Source organism: Tachysurus vachellii, chromosome 22 (genome assembly GCF_030014155.1).
Source record: "Tachysurus vachellii isolate PV-2020 chromosome 22, HZAU_Pvac_v1, whole genome shotgun sequence".
NCBI lineage: Eukaryota > Metazoa > Chordata > Actinopteri > Siluriformes > Bagridae > Tachysurus > Tachysurus vachellii.
The window spans coordinates 14518618-14544536 of record NC_083481.1 but is presented as its reverse complement, the minus strand read 5'-3'; the positions used below and the strand labels follow the sequence as shown (position 1 = coordinate 14544536).

At 38.8% G+C, this 25919-nt stretch overlaps 1 protein-coding gene across 1 annotated transcript in view; it reads right to left on the bottom strand.

Moving 5' to 3' along the window:
• cdh4 (cadherin 4, type 1, R-cadherin (retinal)) overlaps nt 1-25919 on the bottom strand; it is a 180311-nt gene that overhangs the window by 18281 nt on the left and 136111 nt on the right. The window contains exons 6-9 of the mRNA XM_060858591.1: nt 22940-23095; nt 18407-18551; nt 11572-11744; nt 3651-3788 (exon numbers count right to left, since the gene is read on the bottom strand). Of these exons, the coding sequence (XP_060714574.1) occupies nt 3651-3788; nt 11572-11744; nt 18407-18551; nt 22940-23095 (612 nt within the window). The remainder of the gene's footprint in view (nt 1-3650; nt 3789-11571; nt 11745-18406; nt 18552-22939; nt 23096-25919) is intronic.

The following is a 25919-nucleotide window of genomic DNA, read 5'->3' as shown; positions in this document are numbered from 1 at the left end:
TACAGTACCTGAGAGAAAACAGAGCGCAAAGTTAGAGCTAAAGTTAGACGAGAGTTATGAGGACGAGAATAAAGTTAGAAAGTGCTACAGGAGAGGAAACCAGCTAGAACAGTGCAGACAGCTCATGCTGAATTAGGACAGAGCGCTACATCGGAGTTCAGATTATTTTACAGTATATTCCGTTAAAATGTTTAAATCGTCTAAGAGCCTGGACAATTTTCTGCTGAAATACTGGAGTGGATTCGGTTTAATCATCATTTTCACCTCTAAAGAACGGAACGAAGAATTAACATTGCTTTCTTTTGCCTGTGAAATGAGCCACTGACCCTGATCTCAGAAACTCACACATCATGCACCAACTTTTCAATATAACTTTCAACATTTCATATACAGTACAATGCCAGTCAAAAGTTTGCACACCCACTGAATAATTCGAGCTGGAATGAATAATTCTACCTGTGTGAATAAAATGCTGTGGGGTCACACATTAGTGAAGAATAATTTTATGGACGACTAACGATTCATCTCACCGGAAGGAAGTACAGAACACCTGACGATCCAAATGTAAATAAAAAAGAATCCCTTGTGGGTTTTATTGGAAGGAGCACGTTCTCTGACAGGATGGTAGGATTCAAGTGGCATTTTAAAAATGAGCTCAGATCAAAAGACCACGTTGTCTGGAAGTTTTATTTTTAAATGGAAACATGACAAATCACTAAGACCGCAAAGCACAAACACGTAGAATTCCAGTTAAAAGTTTAGCACTTTGTTATCCGTTATAATGGAAATTTTAAACACTTTTATTGCCATAGTCAAGTCAAAAAGGTTCAGAAATTCAATTGGGCAATAAATAAAAAAGTGAAAGGATCTCAAACTCAAATTCTAGCATTTAAAATGAATTTTAAAGTCTGGTTTCACCCAAAAGTGAAAAGGAATTTAATTCTGTCTGCAATGTATTAGCAGCACAGAAATTCAGACAACTGGTATGTGTTATATTCCAAACTGATTAGACCAGTGGCTGTTTCCATACAGCACCGAGCCTCCAAGATCCAACAACCGGATCACACACAGCTTACAAGGTGTTAGATATCTTATCTTCAGATGTTTTTCCCAGCACATTTGTTAAAATGCCTCCTAACGTGATATTATCAGAGATTTGCTACGTGTTGGTTTCAAATGCAGGGTTCTATTAGATACGTTCAGCAAACAATCTAAAGGGCAAATCAGATATCAAAGTCAGACAGAGCAGAAGAAAATGAGACTCAAAGGCTTGTAATTTGTTAAGTTAGTGGGAAATGGAGTTTGGGGAAGCGGTTAGCAATAACATGGAAATCTTGAGACTGGAGTTTGTGATTGAAAAGGATTATGACAGAACTTTGCAGAAAGTTAAAAATCAATCAATCTCTATCGCAATTTTAGTGAAATATATTGATTAAAGTCAAGATGCCAATTTCTATTAAGTAGAAAATCCAAAGCCTGATTTCTTTCCCTAGATCGTCTTTTTTAGGCTCCCATCTTTACTGATAACATCTAGGTGATGTACATCATCTGGGCTCCGAATTCAAATGTCGCATAAACAATCACACGGTGCTACATGTAGTCGAATGTTTTTTACGACGGTCCTTGATATGGTACGAAAATGCCGTCAATTAACACTAAGGTAAAAAAATAAATAAAAAGTAATACTACTGAGAAAGCTTAGACATGTACGGAGGAGGGAGATGGTTATATTGGTAGAAGGATGTTGGAGATGGAGCTGCCAGGTTAGAGGTCAAGAGGAAGGCTAAAGAGGAGATATATGGATGTGTTAAATAAGGACATGAAAGTAACTGGTGCGAGAGTAGAGGATGCCGAGGACAGAGTTAGGTGGAAACTGAAGATACGCTGTGACCCTTAACGGGAAAAGCCGAAAGTAGAAGAAGAAGAAGAAGAAGAAGAAGAAGAAGAAGAAGAAGATATATATATATATATATATATATATATATATATATATATATATATATATATATAAATTAAAATAGAACATTTTGGGAATATAGGGAAAATATGGTGGATAATTGCAATAGAACATAAATAGATCAAATATCTGGATATGTATATGGTACAGTAATATGAATGAAAAGCTCCTCATTCAGTCTGTGTTTGCGCTTCCCTGAACACAGCAGAATTAAGTGTCCAATGTTGGCTGAGGTCAATGGACTCTGGACTATTTTCTCTGTTGCATCCGGTACCTGTTCACCTACTTCTCTACTTTTAGCTGATTTCAAAGCAGCCCCTTACATATTTCTTTGGTTTCTAATAAAAAAAAAAAAAAAAAAATTTAAAAAAACGCTGTAATTTCCTGAAGACTCAATTATTGAGTCATGTTCAAGCCCATTATTCCATTACTATTCATAATCGTTCAGAGAAACTAAACGGAAAATTAAAGAAATGAAAGCCAGGAAGGTCAATTCTGAGCCACTGAGTTTTAAGTGTTAAGTGTATTAATGTACAGTATTTTGAGGTTTAATAAAAAAAATGTTAACACAGATTACTAAGTGCTTTTATTCTACAGCACTGAAACGTTCTCACTTCTAACTGGTCTGAAGGTGTTGATTAATTTCTTATAAAAGCAGCTTGTTCAGAAGTGCCAAGTGCATGCATATCAATTGTCGATATGGTGAAACTTTCTGCAAGTTGATGTTTATTTAACAGTTTTGGAAGGAGCCTCAAGTGTCAGTGGTTAAGGTGCAATGAAAGTCTTCTGGAAGCTTGTCCGGTTTCTTGGTGAGATGAGAAGCAGCACTTTGGTGTGTCTTATTTAACTCTTATTAAGAATGAGTAAAGTATTCAACACCACGAGGCATGTTAAAATCCTTATGCGTCCACTGCACAGTAAACTGTTTGACTCCTATCACTATCACTCCTATTATTTTCTGTCCAAAAAAATGCAGGCTATTTTTGTTGGTGATGAAAGCACGCTAAAGTGGCAGGTGAGACAAATGAGTTAAAAAATAATTTAAAATCATGCAGTGCCAAACGGTGGGTTATTAGCCTGAGGCTAGCGGTGAGTAAGCGCTAAATGGGTAAGGATGGGTAACAGAAGGATGGAGAGACACAGGAGGGACACATAGGTGCAGAGACTGAGAAAATAAAAATAAAAAAACAGGAGACGGAAGAAGACAGGATGGTGTGAGAAAGAGGAGAGACGTGGGCTGACAGAAGCAAACGCTGTGAAAAACAGGAATGGGAGCAGTGTTTGTGTGTGTGTGTGTGTGTGTGTGTGAGAGAGACAGAGAGAATGCGAGTTTCGACAGGGAGAGAGACGAGCCAGACGCCTAAAGACAAAACACATCCACCTGAGGCTAAACTGGCGCCGACACCAAACAGAGAAAATGGATGGAGATCGAGTAGGAATGAGGAAGCGGAGTGTTATCTCTCTCTCAGCAACAAGCTCACAAACTCGTCTCATGTCCTATTTCTACTCCTTCATATGCGCCTGTCCTGAATTTCCCTTCACACTCCTTCTCTTTCTCACACTCGTGGTACAACTGAGCGCTTCCAGGCCTGCTTCTGCTTGGAGGCTAATGTGTATATCAGCGTGTATGACAGGCTTGAAGAGCACTAACAGCACTGAGATCTCATGCCATATGGAAGCGGAACACACTCACCGTTTTGGCGTCGAGCTCCGGCGCGTTGTCGTTGATGTCGGTGACGGTGATCAGAGCAGTCGCCGTGTTGGAGAGGCCAAAGTTTAGGCTGCCTTCCATGTCTGTGGCCTGAATGATCAGTGTGTACTGAGACACTTTCTGCAAAGGACAAGAAAAACTGCATTCATTACAAATGACTAGATGAATTTACAATGCAACATCTTGTTGTATTGTATATTTCCACCATCAGCAACCAAATGCAATCATAACACTTATGTTTGTATTAGAAATGAACATCCAATACGGTGATTGACCTGGTTCGATTATCAGCACACGCTGGAAAAGGAACCACTGTGGAAAAGGAAATGCAGCATTTCCATAATCTCAGGAAAGGGTTACAGGCTACGAGAGAGAGGTCTGAAAGTTTGAGGTTAAAAAAAAAACAACAGCAAGAATTTGATTGAATACTTGCTGAAAGAGCCAGAGCCTCTATCCGGCTTAACCAAAATTAAAGCAATCAAACATGCAAGCTTTTCTGGAGCCGGTTGATTAATATGTACGGTTTATTACCAACCAGAGCACTTGAGTACAACAAAGCTCTATAGAGTGGGAAAAAAAAACATGAAAATGATATACTCAGTGCTGAAGCTGTGATTAAGTTTTCTGTTGTTTTCTATAGAAAATGATATTGATACATCTTATGAATACAGTGACATTTGACCACAATGTCTGGTTCTGCTGTTTTTTAACGACGACGACACACTTCAAAACAAAAGAAAAGAAATTAAGACTGCAGACGAAAAAGAAAGCTTCCAGAAAGGATCAGGACCAAGCAGGCTAAGTGCTTGAAAGCGTAACTTCCTTTTGCGGCTTGACAGGTAATTATTTTGCTTGGAAGGTTCTGGTGTAATTTGTTATTCAACCAGTCTGTAACATTATAATTTACATGACATTGTTAGCTAGACAAGAAATAGCACTTAAATGTCTGTTGGTGTTTAGCTGTGTCATTTGCCCTGATGTTGTTTACAAAGGCTCCGTCGTGGGAGGAAACTTTTGATCCAGCCACGATGCTGCATTTCAAACTTAAGCGATAAATTGAATCAGTGGAGGTGTTGATATGCTCCTTTGTGTGGAATCAGGTGTTTAACTGCTTGCATGAATTTAAAGAGTGCATTTGCACCATCACGTTCTGCATTGGACTGCAAAGGGAGGGGCTTTGTTGTGGGAATGAAGAGAAAAGGTGGATCAGGTGCTGGCTGCTGGATGTTAGTAAACACGGCTATAACGCACCTCATTTTATTTCTTAAACCAGATATGACTGATTTGCGACTTACTGCAAATGCATAGGGCTTCCACTTAATATTAAATACGACATAGAATTTTATTATATATAGAAATATATATATTTTATATATATATATATATATATATATATATATATATATATATAGAAAATTAGCCCTTTGGATGAAAGTAATGGCACCCTATCAAAGTAAGTGTTCGTGTGTGTCTCTAAGAGCTAATGAGCTCAGTACAGTAATATTTATCACGTTCAAGGTTTTAATCATCATTTTCACCTCTAAATAACAGAAATCTTTGTTCCTGTGATCATGGTATTGTACTGTATGGGTTACTGACATTTATAAATGAAGACTAAAACATTGAGGCCAATTGTAACAGCAGCTTTATCTCCACATGCTCCTTTAATCAGCTGTAAAATCAATTTCATCTGATTTATTTAATGAAATACGAATGTAAATGCAGCAACGCAGACCTTTTCTTTAATCTAGATTGTAATAATGACCAGTCTGTTTTAAGGCTTTGATGAAATACTTGTACTTCCTTTCTCACTAATGAAATGAATCGCAGCAAAATGAATCGGAGTCACGGTGTTCAATCTCTGCCAGCAGGAGTGCTGAAGGCCATACTGTGTGTGATGAAAGAGCACATGCAGCGTTTGTCCAAATGACTTTATTTAGCCTTGTCTGTCTGCACAGTGAGAATGGAAACGCCCATCTATCACAGACTGACCATCATTTACACATACACACAAGTGAGCAGATGGAAACACACAACCACACACATACACACAACCACACTCAAGCTCTCGATGCACTTGAGTCAACTGTTATGAGAAGCACTTCACAGCCCAGTGGGCTCTGACCTGTCTTCAACTCTTAGTCCATCAAGGACAAGGAGAGGAAGGAGGGAGGGAGAGTGTAGGAGGAGGAGAAAAGCCACCTTCTGATTCTCCTTTATTCGCGTACACACACACACACACACACACACACAGTGTCGATCGATTCCTTAATCAGACGTAGCACAGCAGACATGTTCTAACCCAGACTTGACATCAGTAGCCAGCACACACACACACACACACACACACACACACAGACACACACACACACACACACACACACACACACAGACACACACACACAGCCTTGGGCAAGTGAAGGTAAAGAAAAGGCAGCAGTCTGGACAATCTGGCCTGCTCAGACTAACACTGCAGACACACACAGTTAGGGCCCCTAACAGATGCACACAGTGGAGGAGGGAACAAAACAATCAGGTGGGATAATGCCAGGGGCTCATTAGAAGCTCAGAGAGAGCACAGAGCATTAGCTTCCACTAGAAAATATAAGAGCATGCTGGCTCATAACATATGCCTATACAGGGAAATTATTCTGAGTTGTATGACGTGAGGATTGTGCAGCTTGAGGTTGCTGATATTAATCACTGCGTTGGTTTATTCTGAGAGGTGAGACGTAACAAAGCGCAAATGCTTTCCTTTCCTTATACGTTTGACTTTTTCTGACTATTTCAAAAATCTCTGCTTTCTATTTCTATTAAGAGTTGAACTGGTCCTGCAGATATAATATGAAAACTCTACACATCAATACACAGATGGAAAAAATCCAAATTATTTCAAATATCAGCAAGTTTCGATAAGTATTAACTTCCAGCCAGGTACAATTCTGTGAACTTAGAATACAGGAAATGAAATGCTAGTAGGTTTGACACTAAGTAAGATCTAATCTAACCCTCATGGCTGTATTTAGCTACATTAGCTAGATTATGTTCGAAATAAAAATGTGGGTACTGATGAAGGCAGGAAGAGAAAGTGATGGCTATGGTGCTTGGTTACAACCAACCAGTTACAACCAACAAGGCAGCATAGAATTTGAAATGAAAAGGTCTTGGACTCTACAAGAGTATGCTTCCTATGCTAACATCCTAGAAGTTGACTAGATGACTTGCCTTGCTTCTTTGTGTCTTTGAATGAAATCAAATTATCCTCGATCGGACGATTTATTTACTAAAAGATAGCAAGTAGAATCATTAGACTCGTTTCCTAAAGCTGTAGCTAGTCATCACTAACTGCTCGCTAAACCCAAAATAACACCGGGAACAAAACACAGTGGTGTCGTGTGTAACTTTCCAAACGATTCTCATCTAACACGCTGTGTGAGTGTGTGTATATGTGCGAATAGTGAGATTAGAGCAGAGGTCAGCCCCTCTCTAGCCGTGAGGTTTAATTGCTATGCACCTCTGATCAGTCCTGTATGACACTACAGTGATCCTCCAATCCCAGCAGTCTCACGCTTCTGCACTGGGCTTCTTCACCCTACTAATTACTGCATAAATATTCCAATTAGGATCATGCTACTGATGAAAGCTCTTTCCTCCTCCTGATGAGCAAGTGTGTGTGTGTGTGCACGTGTGTGTGTGTGTGTGTGTGTGGATGTGAGATAAATCTCTAAACTCTCTGCAGTATCCAGCTCCATCTGACGGCGTGTCCTGTGGCGCGGACGCTGACATTTCCAGAGCTTTTGATTAAATACTGCACTAGTGGAGCACCAGCTCTTCTGGGCTTCCTGGGAGTCCTATTAAATGAGTGCACATGCGCATCCCTGCTCGTTTATCTCCGCACGGGGTTATTGTCATAATTGTGGTGCTTTGTGTTCTGGAGCTTTTGCATATATTTTTTACTGCCATTTTGATAAAGAGAGACTGTGTGTGATCCGTTCTGCTCACGCTTTACCCTGTGTGTGTATATGTGTGTGTGTGTTGGCATGATATTAGCAGTAACAGTCGGTATGTAAACACCCCGATGTGCCCTAGTTATGGCATAATGGCGCAGGTGGGAGGCGGAGTGATTAATGGTTGTTACTTCCGTTGAATCATGAGATATAAAGAGAACAGTTGTAGCATCTAGACCTACATACGTAGTGCAGCTCTACATACTGAACACCACACTGCTAAACAGTGTACATGTGGTCCGTCAGATCTAAACATTTGACATAATTCATGTTTTTTTTTTACATTTGACAGCGTTTACAATTAAAATAGTAAAATCAAATTTACGTGACTACACTATGTTCACTAGAATAGTGCTCGATAGAGCTCAGTGACAGCAAAGGGCTCGGTTTTATTCAGGTCGTTAAAAAAACATGATCAGCTTATATACAAAAGCAAACTGTGTTCATGTAACTCAGTTCCATCACGTGAAAGTGATGCATGAAATTCATTTCAGTAAATTCACTGAGCTTTTTCCAGTGCAGTCATAACGCAAACATTAGCATCTTCCCAAAATATAGTTCATGCCCATGACTCATCCATTCTTTAGTGTATACTGTAAGCAGACCTGGATGTTGTAAATTTAAATGTAAAAAAACTACTGCTCTGATCATAATGACAACGTCCTTTGCTCATCACAGTACTGAACATCCTTCTACTTCTAGTATACAAAGGAAGAGTGATAATTTATTATAGCACATAATCGCACACCGTCATCTGTTGCTACACAAAAGAGAATCAGCCCCCTTTTGGTTCCTCTCGAGCCTCGTCTTGTCGTCGTCACCTCTGGCTTAATTCCAATGTTGAATGGCACACAACTTATTATAGTATGTTGAATTCTACGAGCGTCTTTTTTTCCCCTCACATGCTACAGGGTCATGATTTTATTACGATTAACCTGTTTAATAGAATGGCTTTTTAATAGGATTCATTTCTGCTAAAGCTATTTTCGATGTATTTTTGAGCCGTAGGAAATGCCGTAATGTAACATATCAATAACAATATACATAATGAGCAACACAGGAAAGGAACATAGTAAACACAATGTCCAGTATAGAGATGATACAATAAAATATGATATGATATTCATATTGCATTTTGGTGTTTTGAAAATGTCTTTGACCTTATTAAAATTTTAAAGAGAGAGAGAGAGAGAGAGATGGAGTAAGAGATGGAGTAAGAGTGGTGACCCCGGTTGATTGAAACTAAGGATCAGATAGCACAAATTGACAGCACAAAGCTCCAGGTCCAATCACACTGACCACTGCATGACCTCACTCATTAGCACCGAGTGGTTTATGAGAAATCTTGCCTATCTGTACACGTATAAAGGTAAAGCCCAGACGTACGCAGTAAAAGAGATCTAGACTCCAAAAAAGGGTAAGAGGAAGGTGTGTGTGTGTGTGTATGATTACAGAAACATGCTAATGAGCAGGTGAGTGAGAGTGAGAGGAATGTGGTAGTGAGGTCATGGCCCTTAACGCATGTATTTGAGCATATGTCAATAAAGGAGAGCTACAGGCTCGATCTGAGAAGCCTTTAGGCAAAAAATAATAAGCAGAGCAGAAACATGGCCCTTAGCATTTCAAGGCTTTGGCCGTCGGCTAGACTTTCATTTGGAATCAGAGGGCAAAGTTTCTCATCCAGTATGGAAATTAATTCATTATTTAAATTCTTATACACATTAACACACACTCTTAGATGTACACATCTTGTAGGTAAAATTACACACATTTGCATGAGCTAATATGCAGGAAAAGTTGAAAAAGGCTAAAGTAAGGCCAAGAGTTACTGTAGCATGCAGACCTTTCCTCATGACCTCATTCATATGTAATCAAACTAAATGGCTCTCGTTAGGATTCATATGGCTTGCTTTAAGTAAGGCTTTGAATAATTAATGTTATGATAATCATACAACTGAATAGCACCGCTTCGAGACAGAGTCAGCATATGTACCTTCTGTTACACTTCCATTTATATGCAATCAAATGCAGTCCAATCATAGGGCACCTGCTTGCTCAAACTTCTGAGAAATGCTAATAATAAAGTACTGACAATGTAAGTATGCTAATAATAAAGTACTGACAATGTAAGTATGCTAATAATAAAGTACCGACAATGTAAGAATGCTAAAAGTACTGATAATGTAAGTATGCTAATAATAAAGTACTGATAATGTAAGAATGCTAAAAGTACTGATAATGTAAGTATGCTAATAATAAAGTACTGACAATGTAAGTATGCTAATAATAAAGTACCGACAATGTAAGAATGCTAAAAGTACTGATAATGTAAGTATGCTAATAATAAAGTACTGATAATGTAAGTATGCTAATAATAAAGTACCGACAATGTAAGAATGCTAAAAGTACTGATAATGTAAGTATGCTAATAATAAAGTACTGATAATGTAAGTATGCTAATAATAAAGTACTGATAATGTAAGTATGCTAATAATAAAGTACTGACAATGTAAGTATGCTAATAATAAAGTACTGACAATGTAAGTATGCTAATAATAAAGTACCGACAATGTAAGAATGCTAAAAGTACTGATAATGTAAGTATGCTAATAATAAAGTACTGATAATGTAAGTATGCTAATAATAAAGTACTGACAATGTAAGTATGCTAATAATAAAGTACTGACAATGTAAGTATGCTAATAATAAAGTACTGACAATGTAAGTATGCTAATGATAAAGTACTGACAATGTAAGTATGCTAATAATAAAGTACTGATAATGTAAGTATGCTAATAATAATGTACTGACAATGTAAGTATGCTAATAATAAAGTACTGACAATGTAAGTATGCTAAAGATAAAGTACTGATAATGTAAGTATGCTAATAATAAAGTACTGACAATGTAAGTATGCTAATGATAAAGTACTGATAATGTAACTTTGCTAATAATAAAGTACTGATAATGTAAGTATGCTAATAATAAAGTACTGACAATGTAAGTATGCTAATAATAAAGTACTGATAATGTAAGTATGCTAATAATAAAGTACTGATAATGTAAGTATGCTAATAATAAAGTACTGACAATGTAAGTATGCTAATAATAAAGTACTGACAATGTAAGTATGCTAATAATAAAGTACTGACAATGTAAGTATGCTAATAATAATGTACTGATAATGTAACTTTGCTAATAATAAAGTACTGATAATGTAAGTATGCTAATAATAAAGTACTGACAATGTAAGTATGCTAATAATAATGTACTGATAATGTAACTTTGCTAATAATAAAGTACTGATAATGTAAGTATGCTAATAATAAAGTACTGACAATATAAGTATGCTAATAATAAAGTACTGACAATGTAAGTATGATAATAATAACGTACTGACAATGTATGACTGACAGTGTAATAATGTACTAATTATAAAAAATAAAAAAAGTATTTTATGTCTCTATGTTGTCTTCCAGCCAAATCCAGTAAGTTTGCTATGTACTTATACTGAGGCTTACTTTGTGTTACAGTCAGTCAGTAAGCTCTAAAGCAACAACATCATGGTCTAAATGAATTACGTGTAAAAAACATTTTTCAATTAAGTACACAACCCTTCAGACATACAAGTCTGGCACAGAAGTCTGGTCTTGGTTGCTCTCACAGGTCTGTGTGTACCTTTATTTTGTTTTATTTTCAGCCTTTAATTAGGAGGCGTGTTCCTGTATTGTTCCTAATTCAACATCTTTATGCTTAATAACTTGTATTTGAACAAACGTGTCTCTCTCCAGCGCATATGAACAAGACCAAACCTGTGTGTTGGACTGAAATACCACTGAAACAAGCACACTTGTTTATTTTTCTGTGAGTGTTACTGGAAATGAATATCAGTGCACCTCTCTGTCCAGGCCTGCTGCGATGGTGCTGATCTCGCCCGTAGCTCCGTTGATGGTGAACATGTTGGGAATGGGGATGTGTGGACTCTGGTTCAGGATCCTGTAGTGCACAAGGCCGTTGGGCATCGTACTGTCGTCGGCATCGATCGCCGTAACACGCATCACTGACGTTCCTGTAGAGAGACGTACAAACGGTGAATGAGTGAATCTGTTGAGTGAATCGCTAGCAAAATGACTCATTCCATTTTCATGTCTAGTGTGACACATGAATACATATTCGTTTGCATGAATCACTGGCAAAATGTAATTTCTGGCTCTTTGACAGTGTAGAAATGACTAATTATTACCAGACACAATCAATGCAAGCATATGTCATTTCTAATCTCGTCTGATTTGGAAATTAGGGGCTCGAAGAGTCAGCTTAAGATTCTCAAAACAGCAAATAAACTGTTAAAATTCTTCTGACCTTTGACACTGCTTGTTTTCCTTACTACAAAATTCTCCGCTCCAGCCTCAAGTTTTGACCATCAGCACACTTTAAATTGATTCCGAGTTTGTTAATAAGGGCCTCATGGATATGTCCAATCGCTCACCCCATTAACACACCAGACTTAATGAGCCTTCACTTGCCAGGTGTTCTTCTTCAATGTAAACACAGCAATTTGTGCATGACTCAATGTTGTGTGTGGGCAGTGCACTTCATGGCCTTTAACCCCTAAAACATGATTATTGATTTCGACAAGCTTGTCACCCGCCATCTCAAATGTGGGCGAGCAATTACGGTCCCTCTGTGCACGTACACCCAGGAATAAACCTCGCTATTTCCCCTGACGTGGGCGAAATGTCACTCTGTCGCTCTTCGCTAATGCCATTCTGTTGATGTTATGTTCTAGCCACTTGCTAGTTCTCTATCAGTGGCCTCCAAGTAGCCTGTCGCCTCCAAAAACAAACCCTATCAGCGATCTTTCTAAATGGCAGGCTGCACGTCGGCGCTCGCAAAACATTAAACATTACAACCGTGTGAGGCTGATAAACCTGGTCAAAATTTGTTCAAACGTCTATCAACTGGTTTCGAATTATGAAGAACTCCACAAAAGTTACAGACTTTATAAAGTTAAAGACCAAACTGATATTTTGCAGACAAATTCGAAAGAACTTGTATGGCTAGGTCCATATTAAAAGTTACAGAAGTAAAGGATAGAGGTGGTGTTTCTTGCAGGACCAGGGCCAGGAAGATTGTAAGGGACCTCAGCCATCCCAACAATGGACTCGTTTCTTTGTTGCGTTCAGGGAAACCTTGAAAGCAAACACAGAGAGAATGAGGAGAAGCTTCTTCCCGCTGGCCATTCGGAGTTTAAACCAGGAAACTCCCAGGATTAGGTACTGGACCTCTCCCTCTATCTTCATGTAAAAACTTGATACCATACTGTTTTATATTGTCCTTTAACAAATCATGTGCTTAATGACCCTCGTATAATTATCTCAATATGTTTCTAATCATCATCACCATTAAATGATTTGAGATTGTGTTTTTTCTTTTTCCAGAACTAGCCCTATTTGACCATTTTTAGCTTAAAATGTGGTATCCAAATTTCACCCATTAATACATATAGTTGATTTGGGGCAGTGGTGGTTCAAGCGGTTAATGCTCTGAGTTGTTGATCGGAGGATCGGGGTTCAAACCCCCTAGCACTACCAAGCTGCCGCTGTTGGGCCCTTGAGCAAGGCCCTTAACCCTCACTGCTCCAGTGGCGCTCTATCATGGCTGACCCCTGACTACCAAAGTTGGGATATGAGAAGAAAGAATTTCACACTGAAACATACTCTGATTACTCTGATTTCACATAAATGACTTCAAACCGTTCTCTATACTATGTTGACGTAAAGCGAGGATCCTTCAAGTGGGAAGTTGGCTTTGAGAAGAGAAAAAAGTGCTGATGAAAAGATTACTAATGTGAGATGGTAAAAAGGGGCGGAGCTTTCACTGGGACGGTTGACAGCCAAGAGAACATCAATCATTTCAGATTCTTATACTGAGGGAAAGAAAAACGGATAAAGGATGGCATGTCTGAATATAAACAATACAAGTAAATGTAAGTAGAAAGAAATTGCTTTCTGTCAGTTCTGGGATTTGAACTCACAGCCATCTGCTCAAATCTTCTGCCTGAAAACTGATCCAGCTCTTGATAACACTTTTGAGCTGCCGTGTGGGGCTGTTTTAGCAGATACTGGTTTAGAGCTTAAATGACTAACTAACTGGAGGCACTGGATCTGGAGTAATTGCTAGGAAATGGTGCCATCATTTCCATGACAAAACACCTATGAAGGGATAATCAAGGCTGAGGGTTCTATTTCAAACTTCATTACATTTCTGAGCAGGATCCGACACCAAACCAGAGGAGACGAGAGAACAAAGACAGAGCATGAAAAACAATTATGGCTTCTTCTGATGCGGCTACATTAATACGAACAACCAAAAAAGCGAAACTGAAAGAGAAGGAGGTTGGGTATGTAGCAACTCGCTTGATTGCCTGTCAAAGTCATAGAAGCCATAAAAGAGAGCAGCAGAAAGAGGGACAGATGAATTGAATGTCAAATGTCACTTTCAATTTTCAATGCGTGGAATTCTGTACACAGATTATTCAGTCTGAGTGGGTAGGAGATAAAGTGACGCAGAAAACAGTTAACCTCCGAGCGTTTAATTCGAAACGCATTCAGAAACGTAATTGGGGTTTGACTTAAATTGAGATGCTAATTTAAGAAGACAGGAAATTGATGTTCAAGCACACAAAGAAGAATGAATATGGATACAAAAACACTTGGTTAAAAAAAAAAAAAAAAAGAAAGATGGGAAAATGTTTGGACAGGATCAGAATGTGACTTTCAAAAGATTTTGGGAAAGCAACCAGAAGAATTTCTTTGACAATATAAGAAGGCATTAATCGGGTTTAATTTCACCTCTTGGTTTTTAAAAACAAATCATTCATGTAACTGTGAGTAACATTAGCTAGCTAAATTGAATTCTTTGCCAAGCAAGATTTAGACAAACATTTGTTGTGACCAATATTATTATTGTTTATTATAGTCATTAGCAGTTTGGAGAGAAAACAGAGCCGTCCAGTTTGAGAATTGAAGATGAAATGTTTAAACGTTATTGGTTTGAAATAAAATATTAGTATTTATTAATGCACATCATTCTGGTCAGGATCAAGGTGAATCTGGAGTCTAATCCCAGGAGCACTAGTTACGAATGCAACCTGAAAATTGTTTATTTTTTTTCTTTTAATGAATGTTTAAATCGAATTCTGCGTCATTGCGGTTGGAATTCTGGTCATTGCGACCTCTGATGATCGTTCGCCAGACGCTTCTGGGCTTTTTGAAGAAAATATCTGCTCTCTTTTCCATCATCATCTTCCCACGGTAAATGTATGATAAGTGTTCTTATATGGACTCCATCATTTCTGTCACGTCCACAGTTTTGTTTAGAAAAATAACCTACATCAAGCTCTCAGCCCTCAAGTGGCTCAAATTGATGAGCTGCAAAAACCACTTAGGCATTCCTTAAAGCCAGCAGCCATGTCTGCACTATTTGAGGATGCTGTGTCCGGTCTTTACCCTTCTCCATCCTGTAAATCTTTCAGCGTGGGATTGTGCTGCTGCTACAGCTCCTTTGAGGACCATAATAAGGCAAATGGGCTCTCCTGCAAAAGGAGCCAGGGGCCGAGCCTCGCTCCGCGTCCATTAAGCCAATTGAAACATCTTTGCGTCTGTTTTTCTCTCCAGCTTGCTCTCATCCATCTTCATCCCCCATTTTCCTCTTCTCCAGAGAGCAGTCGTGAAAGCGTAATGAAGCCATTGGCTCTGACGGCCTGGGGGAAAAAGCGCTTAAACCTCCTCTTGTAATGTTTGCAAACTTTCCCCCGCCACTCCACTTTCACCAGGAAAAATTGGGTACCCAAGTCTGCTTGGCTTTTTACTTCAATAAGGCCTGAGAGGAACCCTGCTTTGAGGGTCATTCAGCAGATTGCGAGAACAGAGTCGAGTCTGAGAGTCACGTCTCGGCAAAGTAAACACGATGTTCCAGAAAGGACGGCTCGCTAAAGTGTAGAAAATGTAGAAAATCATTTCAAATGTCATACGGATCCGAGGTGGAACACAATGTCACTACCTGGATCTGTTTCATGCTCCAAATATTTGTATCTGTATCTAAACCCAGAGTAGGTGTGGCCTAGAAAACTAGTTAAATACTGTATGAACCGTACAACTATATCCCTGCAGGTAGAAATGCCAGCACTGTCAGCACTGTGTGTGATTCCTGTCTCTGACGCTTCAACAGTCCTACTACATGCAAACAGATACTCAGAGAACCTTTCTGTAAGCTTTTATAACAAAAAAAAAAAAGAAAAAAGAAAGAAAGAGGAATAGTATACCTCCTATTTGTATCTGTACTTAAATCCATTTAGAAGACATGATGTGTTCCTTGTGTGAGTAATGTGTTCATATTGGGTTACAGCCCACATGACTCACTTTATACAATAATGTCAGGATATTATTAATACACACTCGGTGGTTCTGTTACATGAACAGCTTAATGGTGCTGTGTGAAAGCCTCGAGTGTTTGATAATTTATGCAAATATCTCTTAACTGCTTGCTTTTAAAAAAATTTTTTTACAGGCTGATTTGCATAAAATGGCTAAACACATAATGGAGGGAAAACACTTTTCCTCCTGACACTTCAGTATAAATGGATCAAGTTGACGACAAAAGTAAAAGTAACTCTTTTGTGAAAAGGTTAATAGCATATGGATGAACATCATCATCATCGTCGTCCAGGACCACACACATGTAACACACACACACACACACACACACACACACACACACACACACAGGCTCTATTTTAATATGTGCCAAGTCTGGATCATGACTCGGCCTGGATTTGAAGTAAATTGGATTAGCCGGTACAGTAATTCAGTGATTGCCGAGGTACAAGCTAGGAGAGGCAAGATTCAATTAATCTGTATGTGTCTCCCAATGGGAGCTTTGCTCATAAGAAAAAAAAAAAGAAATATCTGTAAAGAGGCATTTAGTGCTACATTCCACTGATGGCTTGTGGCGATAATTGAATATACAGTACATGTGTGGAAAGTGATAAGCCCTGTTCCCAGCATGCTCTGCTTTCACCGTGGTCTTTTCACCTCCAAGAGAATTTGATATGATTGTGTTGGTTAAGCTCCTTTTCCAAAAATCCTTTGAGAGATTCAAATCACGTGAATGAACAGAGAACAGAACAATCTGGCCAAAGTACCTCACGGGTCATGCTTGTGCCTTTCACCTGTCTACGCTGTTTTGGCTTGAATCCTCAGAAAGAGATTGGATTGAGCTTGAGAGGAGTCGTGGAACTGGGTTTTTTTTTTTTTGGATTACAAAAGCACAAGGAGACGCCGATGCTTTTCTAGGCTAATTAGCAGAAGTGGTCAGATAGCATGTTGCAAATACACGCTCTGCTGAAGAGGGCGAAAAATTGTTTTCTTTCTCTCTCGTACTTCTTGTTTACACATCCTCAGGAGAATGGAGTTTTCTCATACAGTCCAAACTGTAAAGACATAATGATTCTCACCATATCCTACATCTCTGAGGCATGATGACCTGACACGATCAGTCGGACTGGATGCTCGGGACGCTCTGCTGTGACCTCAAAGTACACAGCATGCGGGAAGACAAAAACCCTACACTTTAATCAGACCGACAGGACACATGATTACGAGATTCTGGGGCCAAAGATAAAGGGCTCATCGTGATCAGCAAAATACCTTCATCATCATCATCATCATCATCAAAGTGCCTGCATTGTTATTGCAAGGCTTTGACCTGATGAGTGCAGTCTGTGCACTTGATTAATTAAAAGAAACTCATCACATACATTCTCTGTTCTAGATGATCTTATAGGAAAATAATCAAACTCCACTATCGTCTGAAAGTGCAAAGATTTTATTAAAAATGTCCAAAAGAAGTGTGTCAGTGAAATAAAATAAAATAAAATATTGCATTTATTGCATTACTGTATTCTCTTCCTCCATCTCCCTGAATTTTAAACCTGCTTGATTGTGTTCATTCCACATTTATATCTATCTATCTATCTATCTATCTATCTATCTATCTATCTATCTATCTATCTATCTATCTATCTATCTATCAATCTAGATAATGTTTTATGTAAGGATTTCTTCATCTGAAATTATTTAATGCATTATTCAACATCAACAGCTTGAATATAGCATCACTAACCTTAACAAAGAAATTACTGCTTCTATTGTGTGATTTTAAAAAAATCAGTTAAATGAACCACACACACACATACTCCTGATGTCACCAGCATCACCAGCGTCAACACCACCACCATCATCTTCGTCATCAAAACAATTATCACTACCCCTGATGTCACCAGCGTCGACACCACCACCATTTTCATCACCATCAACTTCATCACAATCACCATCATCATCTTCATTACCATCATTTTTATCAATACCATCATCCTCACCACTTTTTTTATTGTCTTTTGTGTGATGTCTTGTACTTTTTATTTGCACTGTCTTGTTTGTCTTGTCCTGCACTGTTTGCACCAGGTTGCACAGATGCACTTTATATGGCCATGACTAACTTACTAAGTCCTTAGCTCTGTCTTTGTTTTGTGTAGCACCATGATCCTGGAGAAACGTTGTCTCATTTCACTGTGTACTGCAACAGCTACAGTATATATGGTTGAAATGACAATAAAAGCTTCTTGACTTGACTTGACCACAGTCATCATCACCATCATCATGATTGTACCTGGTTTGGAGACCTCAGGAACAGATCCATTATAGACCTGGTTCTGAAACTCGGGTCTGTTGTCATTCATATCGATGACGTAAATGTACAGATCGATTGGAGGTTCCATCTGATTTCCATTGACATCCACTGCATGAGCTCTCAGCTGTAGGAGGAAACAGAAGGTGTGTTAATGCGTGTGTACATGACCATTTACTGTACACACACTAAACTTCATTCATCAGACTGAATGTGAAAAGAAACCATTAAAGACACATCCAGAGAAAATCAGTAAAGTATGCATATGTGTGTGCGTGTGCTCTGTAACCCTCACACATCTAATCCACACACTACACTGTGTGTGATGCTCTTTATTTCCCTTTCTACTAGTGATGTCTTTGTATGCAGTGTGTGAGGATGTTAGGGATCGAAAGACAGCAGAATGAGACACACACGCGTTTTATTTCCCAGTCATTAATTTTAGTCTGATTCCTAAAAGCAGCTTTCAGAATAGCAGATAAGCATCTTTTTATTCATACTATTGTGTGAGAAAACATTACGAGAGAGAGAGAGAGAGAGAGAGAGAGAGGGAGAGAGAGCAGACAGACAGAGTTTTTTCCATTGTCAAAGAAATCACAACAGGAATTCAGCATTCAGCAGACAGGGCAAAGAGGGTGGGAAGTGTGTGTGTGTGTGTGTGTGTGTGTGTGTGTGTGTGTGTGTGTGTGTGTGTGAGTGTGTGTGATGTACAGAAGTGTGTTGTTGGTCTGAGGCCCTACATCTTTGATCTGTGGACCCCCAGTGTGTGGACTGCAAATCGGTGGCTTTAATGCCTTCATTAGTATGCTGGACAGTAGGTCTGGAACAGGGGGTTTGTGCGAGTGGAAAGTCCTCTAGCAGGAGAGAAATAGAGCAAGTACAATCTCTTATATGAATCAAGTGCAAACGTTTGCAAACTGAGGAAGTCAAGAAAGCAATAGATCACGACAGGCCGGACTGTTATAGGAAGATAATCAACAGTAGGATGGTGAGATTCTTCCTCATATAACACTGGACTCTCACTGCAACATGTCATAATTTCTATCCATCTATAGTTGGGTTTTAATGTTGTGGAACCTTGTTTTAGAGTCGTTTCTTCGTTATAATTTGTAAGACAGACACACAGTTCAAGTGGAACATTTTAGAATGATTTTTAGATTGTAATTGTATAATAAAGGTCGATTTACCTTTTTTTCCCCCTTATAAACCAAAGAAGACGCAAACTGTTACTGGCAAAAATGTGTGTTGTGTTCACAAGTGGTTTTTAACTTAAAAGTGTTAGCCTTAGTGTTAAAAAATTCACTTAAACAGTTTTCCCTTTTGTGTTCTCCTTAAAAACGGCTGAAGGTGTTACAGTGTCTATGCGTCTTAAACAGAAGAGATAATCGTGTGGTGAAATGCTGCTGCGCCAGGGGGATAGTCGAATGTAGGTTCGGGCATGTTTTTAATTTGAGTATTGACCAACATTAACATTAAAGAGCTGCAGGAATATCTGGCTTAAAGTGCTGGTTACTCCCTGCATGTGACAACAATCTCTCATTCATCATGTCTGTGCCAAACTGTCACCCCAGTCCATGTGATCTAGTCAAGGTAGAAGGTTTGTCCATGGTGAAGCATGGTGGTGGAGGTATCATACTATGGGGCTGCTTCTCTTCACCTCACACTAAGGCACTAGTTTGAGGTCATCACAGAGAGCTATTTTATCTTATAATTTTTTTCATTTCATTTTAAGTGTGTTGGTTTCTGTATCACATTGAATGTGAAAAAAAGATCAGACACGATTTATCGGTAGAACCCTGGGGTTTTAACAGGGGTGTGTAGGCGTTCTATTTCAAATGGACAACGCCTCAATGTGGTAAGAGAGGTTATGTGGTAACGGTTTCACTGTTTAAAAGAGAATTTAAAAATTGTTTACAGCAACAACAATGCACAATGGTGGGAAAAAAGAAGTGTGAGAAATGTTTTCTCCTCAAGTTTAGCCTTGTCATTGCCAAGGTGCACCAAGTAGAGAGAGAGGCTACGACCTCTACCAAGTGTGTGTCTACAGTCTACATAACATCCAGGAGTTATTCTGATATTTAATACCCAGTTCTAACTTTTGTTACAGTTCAGTACATGTCCAGGGTTTGTATTCATCAGGATTCTAAGAATGATCTCAGAGAGCTCCTAATTTAGCTTAAACATTTCTAACTAACCTAGAAATGATCTAATTCTAACAGCAACAAATCTAACAGAGAAAGCAAGAAAAATACAACATTACATTTACAGCATTTAGCAGAAGCCCTTATCCAGAGTGACTTTTTTTATCTCGTTTTTTTTTTTATACATCTGAGCAATTGAGGGTTAAGGGCCTTGCTCAGGGGCCCAGCAGTGGCAGCTTGGTGGACATAGGAAGCAAGCTCACAACCTTCCGAATTGGTAGCCCAACACCTTAACCTCTAGGCTACCACAACAACTTTTACATTAGAGAGGAGGCGGGGCTTAACCCTGTTACTGGGTATGACACATTCTTTTGAAGACTGTGATTGGTTGGTCAATAAAACTAAAATAAAAATTAGGAGGGCTTTTAAAAATCTGGTCTATTATAAAAATCTGGTCTAAAAAAAATCTGGCCTTCACTTTGTCTCTATGGTAAGATATTTGAGTCTATATCGTGTAGGGATTACGTTCCTGATGTTCTAACATCTGTATGTTATAATTGTAATAAATGCCATGTAAATTTAAGCATCTTCGACACAGAGCAGAAATGTCATAGAGACAAATTACAGTATATAATTTTTGCTGCTACGGCCTTTTGGCTCTGTTTCGGAGATGTTGGTGTACAATACATCAGAATATATGTGGACTTTTGTCCTGCTGGTTAGATTTATCTCCATTTATAGATTTCATTTGGAGTCGAGTCATTAAGAGTGATTTTATAATCCGTATACAGATATTCTGTATATACAGTATATCTACCAATTATATGATTTTGAAGGTTCACAAGGTATATCTCCATCTACATAATCTCAGGAGCTCTCTGAGGATAGCTCTATTTTTTTTTAACTAAGTGGGTTCATGAATACATTTCCTGTTTAAATGCTCTTGTGAACAATTTATGAATGAATTCTTTCGCATTCAGCTTGCTAAACAGGCTCCATTTTGCAGCACATGTGTGTGTGTGTGTGTGTGTGTGTTTGTGTGTTATGACAGAGAGGGTAACCGAGGGCTCATTCTCGGCTTGATTTGTGTCAGTATGGCAGACACAGAGGCACGTGGAGGGCAGGGTCACACTGTTATTTGTTTTCCCAGCTGAGTCAGAACAGACTGACACACATACTCATTACCCCTGACAAGTCAACAAGAGTAATCTCTCGCCCCCTCTCTCCCGCTCTCTCGTTATCATCCGCACGCTGCCAATGAGGCTCATATAAGTGATTAACTGCCTAAAAGGCTGCTTTTCCAGAGCAATTTTCACCTGCTTTTTCTTGTTATCTCACCACATTATTTAAAGGCAGAGCACAAATCTAAACAGAGAAGTTCCACACTAAAGGCACCGGCAGAAATGCCACACTCAGAGACGTGTTCCTTTTTGTTTTCTCTGCATTCAATTCCCTTTATTAAAGCAATTTTGCTTCGCAAGCAACAAAACAACTTTGTCTTTTGTTGGGTCGGAGAGCTGTCGAGCGGAAGGGATATGCTGAAACTGATGAACTGCTGCTTAGACCTAGCAGAAAAACCGCCAACATGTGCATACACGCTGTGAAAGACATACTGCAAGTCTGCACACCACAAGGAGGCAGCAGTCTGTATTTCTAACAATAAAGTTCCATCGTTTTAACTTAAAACAACATATCTTGAACATGGTTCAATTTCAAGATGCATATATGACTAGCAGGGGTTGAAAGTTACTGGCTACAGTATTTGTGTACTGTACATGGCACATAAATCCATCCCCGACTCAGAAAAAAGAAAGGTTCATATAAAGTTTATCCTCAGCATCTTCCATACAATGAATATTGTACATTATGACGCTGCATATGATTGGAAGAAATAGTCCCTGTAATGTTCCCTTCTGCACCAAGCTATTTTAATATTTTAGAGTGTTGTCTGATTGCTTAGCTCACTTGGGGTTTACTTCTCCTCCACTATCTCGCCTGGGTGAACAGCAAATCAGCTGAGTGAATCAGTTGAACACACACACACAGATATACACTAATGATATTGAACCTGATAACTCTGAAAAGAGAAATAGAGACAGAAAGATATAGAGAGCAAAATATATCATGAGGAATATCCACCGTCAAAAGTGCAAATAGTGCAAAAAACACTTTTTTTTGCTCGCAAGAATCAGCATTAAGTAATTAGTATGCATATGTATTGGTGGGTATCTTAAAAGAATGCGTGTGCTTGTGTGCTATATACTGTATATGCTAATATATATATTTCAAGTAGGACAGAAGCTTTGTGTGTGACTGGGTGTGAGTGTGTGTACTGTATATACAGAAGACGTAGTCTGATATGATGACAACTTACATGGTAGGAGGCTCGGTCTTCTCTGTCCAGCGGTTTGGTGACGGACATTTTCCCGGTGATGGGGTCGATGATGTAGACATCACTTGGCGGCTGATCAGCTCCAGCTCCCGTTATGCTGTACCGGATTTCAATCTCTTTATCCTGGTCTGAGCGGATCTGCAGAGAACAGCACAAAATGTAATGTTATTTTACTAACACTCTTCTATCAACCACAGGGACAATAACCATTCCTGAGTGTTTGCGAGTTCATGTCCTCTGAGTGGGTTAAGTTTGAAAACATGTGGCTGTCTGATATATGGTACTGGGAGACCAACCAGGTGGGTGAAAACTGGCCAAGGCTAAACATGGGAGAAAATCTGGGGAAAAAAAAAAATATATATAAGAAATAAACAAATAAAGGACAGCATAAGATGGATAAAAATGGATTAGCATACGACAGATAAAACGGCTGACAACGGCAGAGTTGAAGAAGAATTAAATCATCGAATACTAATGTGCTTTTGCTTGTGTGCTATACTATATATATATATTTATATACACAATAGCACACAAGCGCTATGTGTCCTGGTCATGTTACAGACTGAGCTGTGGGTGATGACCAACAGAAAAAGTTTGTAAGAACAGGTAATGGAAATGAGGTTCTCCACAGGGTTTCTGGTTTACTCTCTCGAGATTCAGGAGAACCTCGGATTAGATCTGCTGCTACTTCAGTAGAAGTCAGTGAAGGTGGTCTGGGCAACTTATAGCCATTAGAGCTGTATCAGGTTCTTGAGGCAAAGCCAGGACCAGCTGGAGAGATTATATTTAACAGATGTCCTGGGAATATCTGGGGATCCCCCAGGAGGAGCTGGATTCAGTGACTGGGGTAGAGAGATCAGGACTGACCTTCACAGTCTGTTACCACTGACATCCTCCAAAAGAAATGTCAGGGAAAATAAATGCATGGACACATCTCCATTCAGAACATTCAGGAAAATGCTAAAAAAAAAAATACAATTTCAGATATCACTTATTTATATATTTTTTATCTTGTATTTTTAATTTTGTATGCCTTTTGATTGTTGTACATATGCTGTACTGCTGTCTAATAGCTCATATTCAATCTGGTTACATTACCACTTGTATGCATTTATAGTCCAACATAAACTCTGTCCTCCTTCCTTGGCCCTGTTATACTTGTGCATGTTTATTTTTTGATGGTCAATTTGCCGACAGAATCTGGCGTGTTAGACCCACACACACGATATGTGATGCTTATCCTATGTTATTCCAGGCTAATGCTATGTTCACGCATATGATTTTATCTTTGCAAGGCATCAATCGCTGCACTTTGAAGTTGCCAGTAGACGTTCCTACAATTTCACACATGGTCTGAAGGCGTTAATTAGTATTCGATGATCCGATAGCAACAACAATGCTGGCTGAAATTTAAACAACAAGTTTAGTTTAATACACTTGTTCAACTATGAACTGAATTACCGTTTTTAGGTTAACAAATAATTTAGATTGACTTGTATGATGGATGATAACAATTAGCGTAGATATAAATGTGCTCAATTGTGTGCCATTAATTAACAAAGAAATATATTATTGCATGAGTCTCCAGTGTCAGTGCTTTGTAATGTTCAGGAAGTTTTCCACCAACAGAAAAGTGTTTTCTGAGTTCTCTGTAACAGGACTTTTTTTGTTTCTTAAGAATGAGATAAAAAAAACAAAAGGCTGAGTGTACGATTGTTTTAGCTGCCATAAGAGGAACTTCTTTCGGCAACATTAAATGTAACTTTAAACAAAACAAAAGTCTAAAAAAATTCTGCCATTCAAGAATTATCTTCGGGGAACTCTGATGCGTGTCAGGCTACATCATACCGTCCTGTCATAGTTTACTTTCCTCTAACAGCATGCATCATGTTTTATTCCTTAATTACTCCTCCAGGGTGGTCTGTGGGCTGAACTGAAGAAGTGGCAGCGACCTAGAGACCTTCCCCAAAGTCTAATTAATAGTAGTATCTTCAGTATGATGGTTATAACGTGTGTGTTCGACCATATGTGTAAAATTGGATTCTCCGTGTCAGTGTTCTCAAGGTTCCTGGGTTTCAACCCTCAAGGAAAAGAGAATCTTAGATTTGCACCGAATCCCTTGCCAACCCAGCAACTCAGAAAGACATTTATTTTTAAAATAGTTGATACGATGATTGTGCTTGATTTTTTTTTCTCTCTACCTGAGTGCAGAGAAAAGTCTGTTGCTTGTCAGTGCCTACGTCCTATTCAATAATTAAAAGCCCTCGATGCGAACCGTTCCGCAGCGCTGCAGCATTTCTCTGGATGGCTTTACATGCTCGTGTATATCAGCTCTAATCATGTACAGCAGCCCGTCTTCTATTCTGATCTGAGCTTTAAAAGGAACGTATGCTTTTCTGCTGAGAGACGCCAAGAGCAGTTCAGACAAAGAGCTGGAAGGTCAGGTGTAGGAGTATGACACCAGTGTGAAATTATGAAAAGGAGTATCATTCTTATACAGCAGAATAGTATATGCAAAAGGTTGTTGCCAGCTTGACAGGCACCATAATTTCATTTTCACGCATGATTTCCAGACCCACAACCCACGAAATTTGCAAAGCACGGATGGAAATGTTCGTTTTTTTTTTTTATTGGTTGAGCGTGGCTGGAGAGTCTGTTTATTCCCTACATATTTAATGCACAGAAGTTTCTTTAGTGTGCAATCACACTCAGAAACACTGCAAGAATCAGGAACCTGAAAAATCCACTTGAGAGGAGAGAAGTGTGAGATCGAGTTTATTTATTGATCCACCATCCTTGGCTGTTTATGTGCTACAGGAGACTAAGACCAGCAAAAACTTTGCAACTTTGTATAGCTGTGCAAAAAAAAAAAAAACGAGTGCAAAATAACTAACGGGTGGAGTTTTGCCCAAAGCAACAACTTGTGACAAAGTACATCAACATATATCATTTCAGCAGCAGA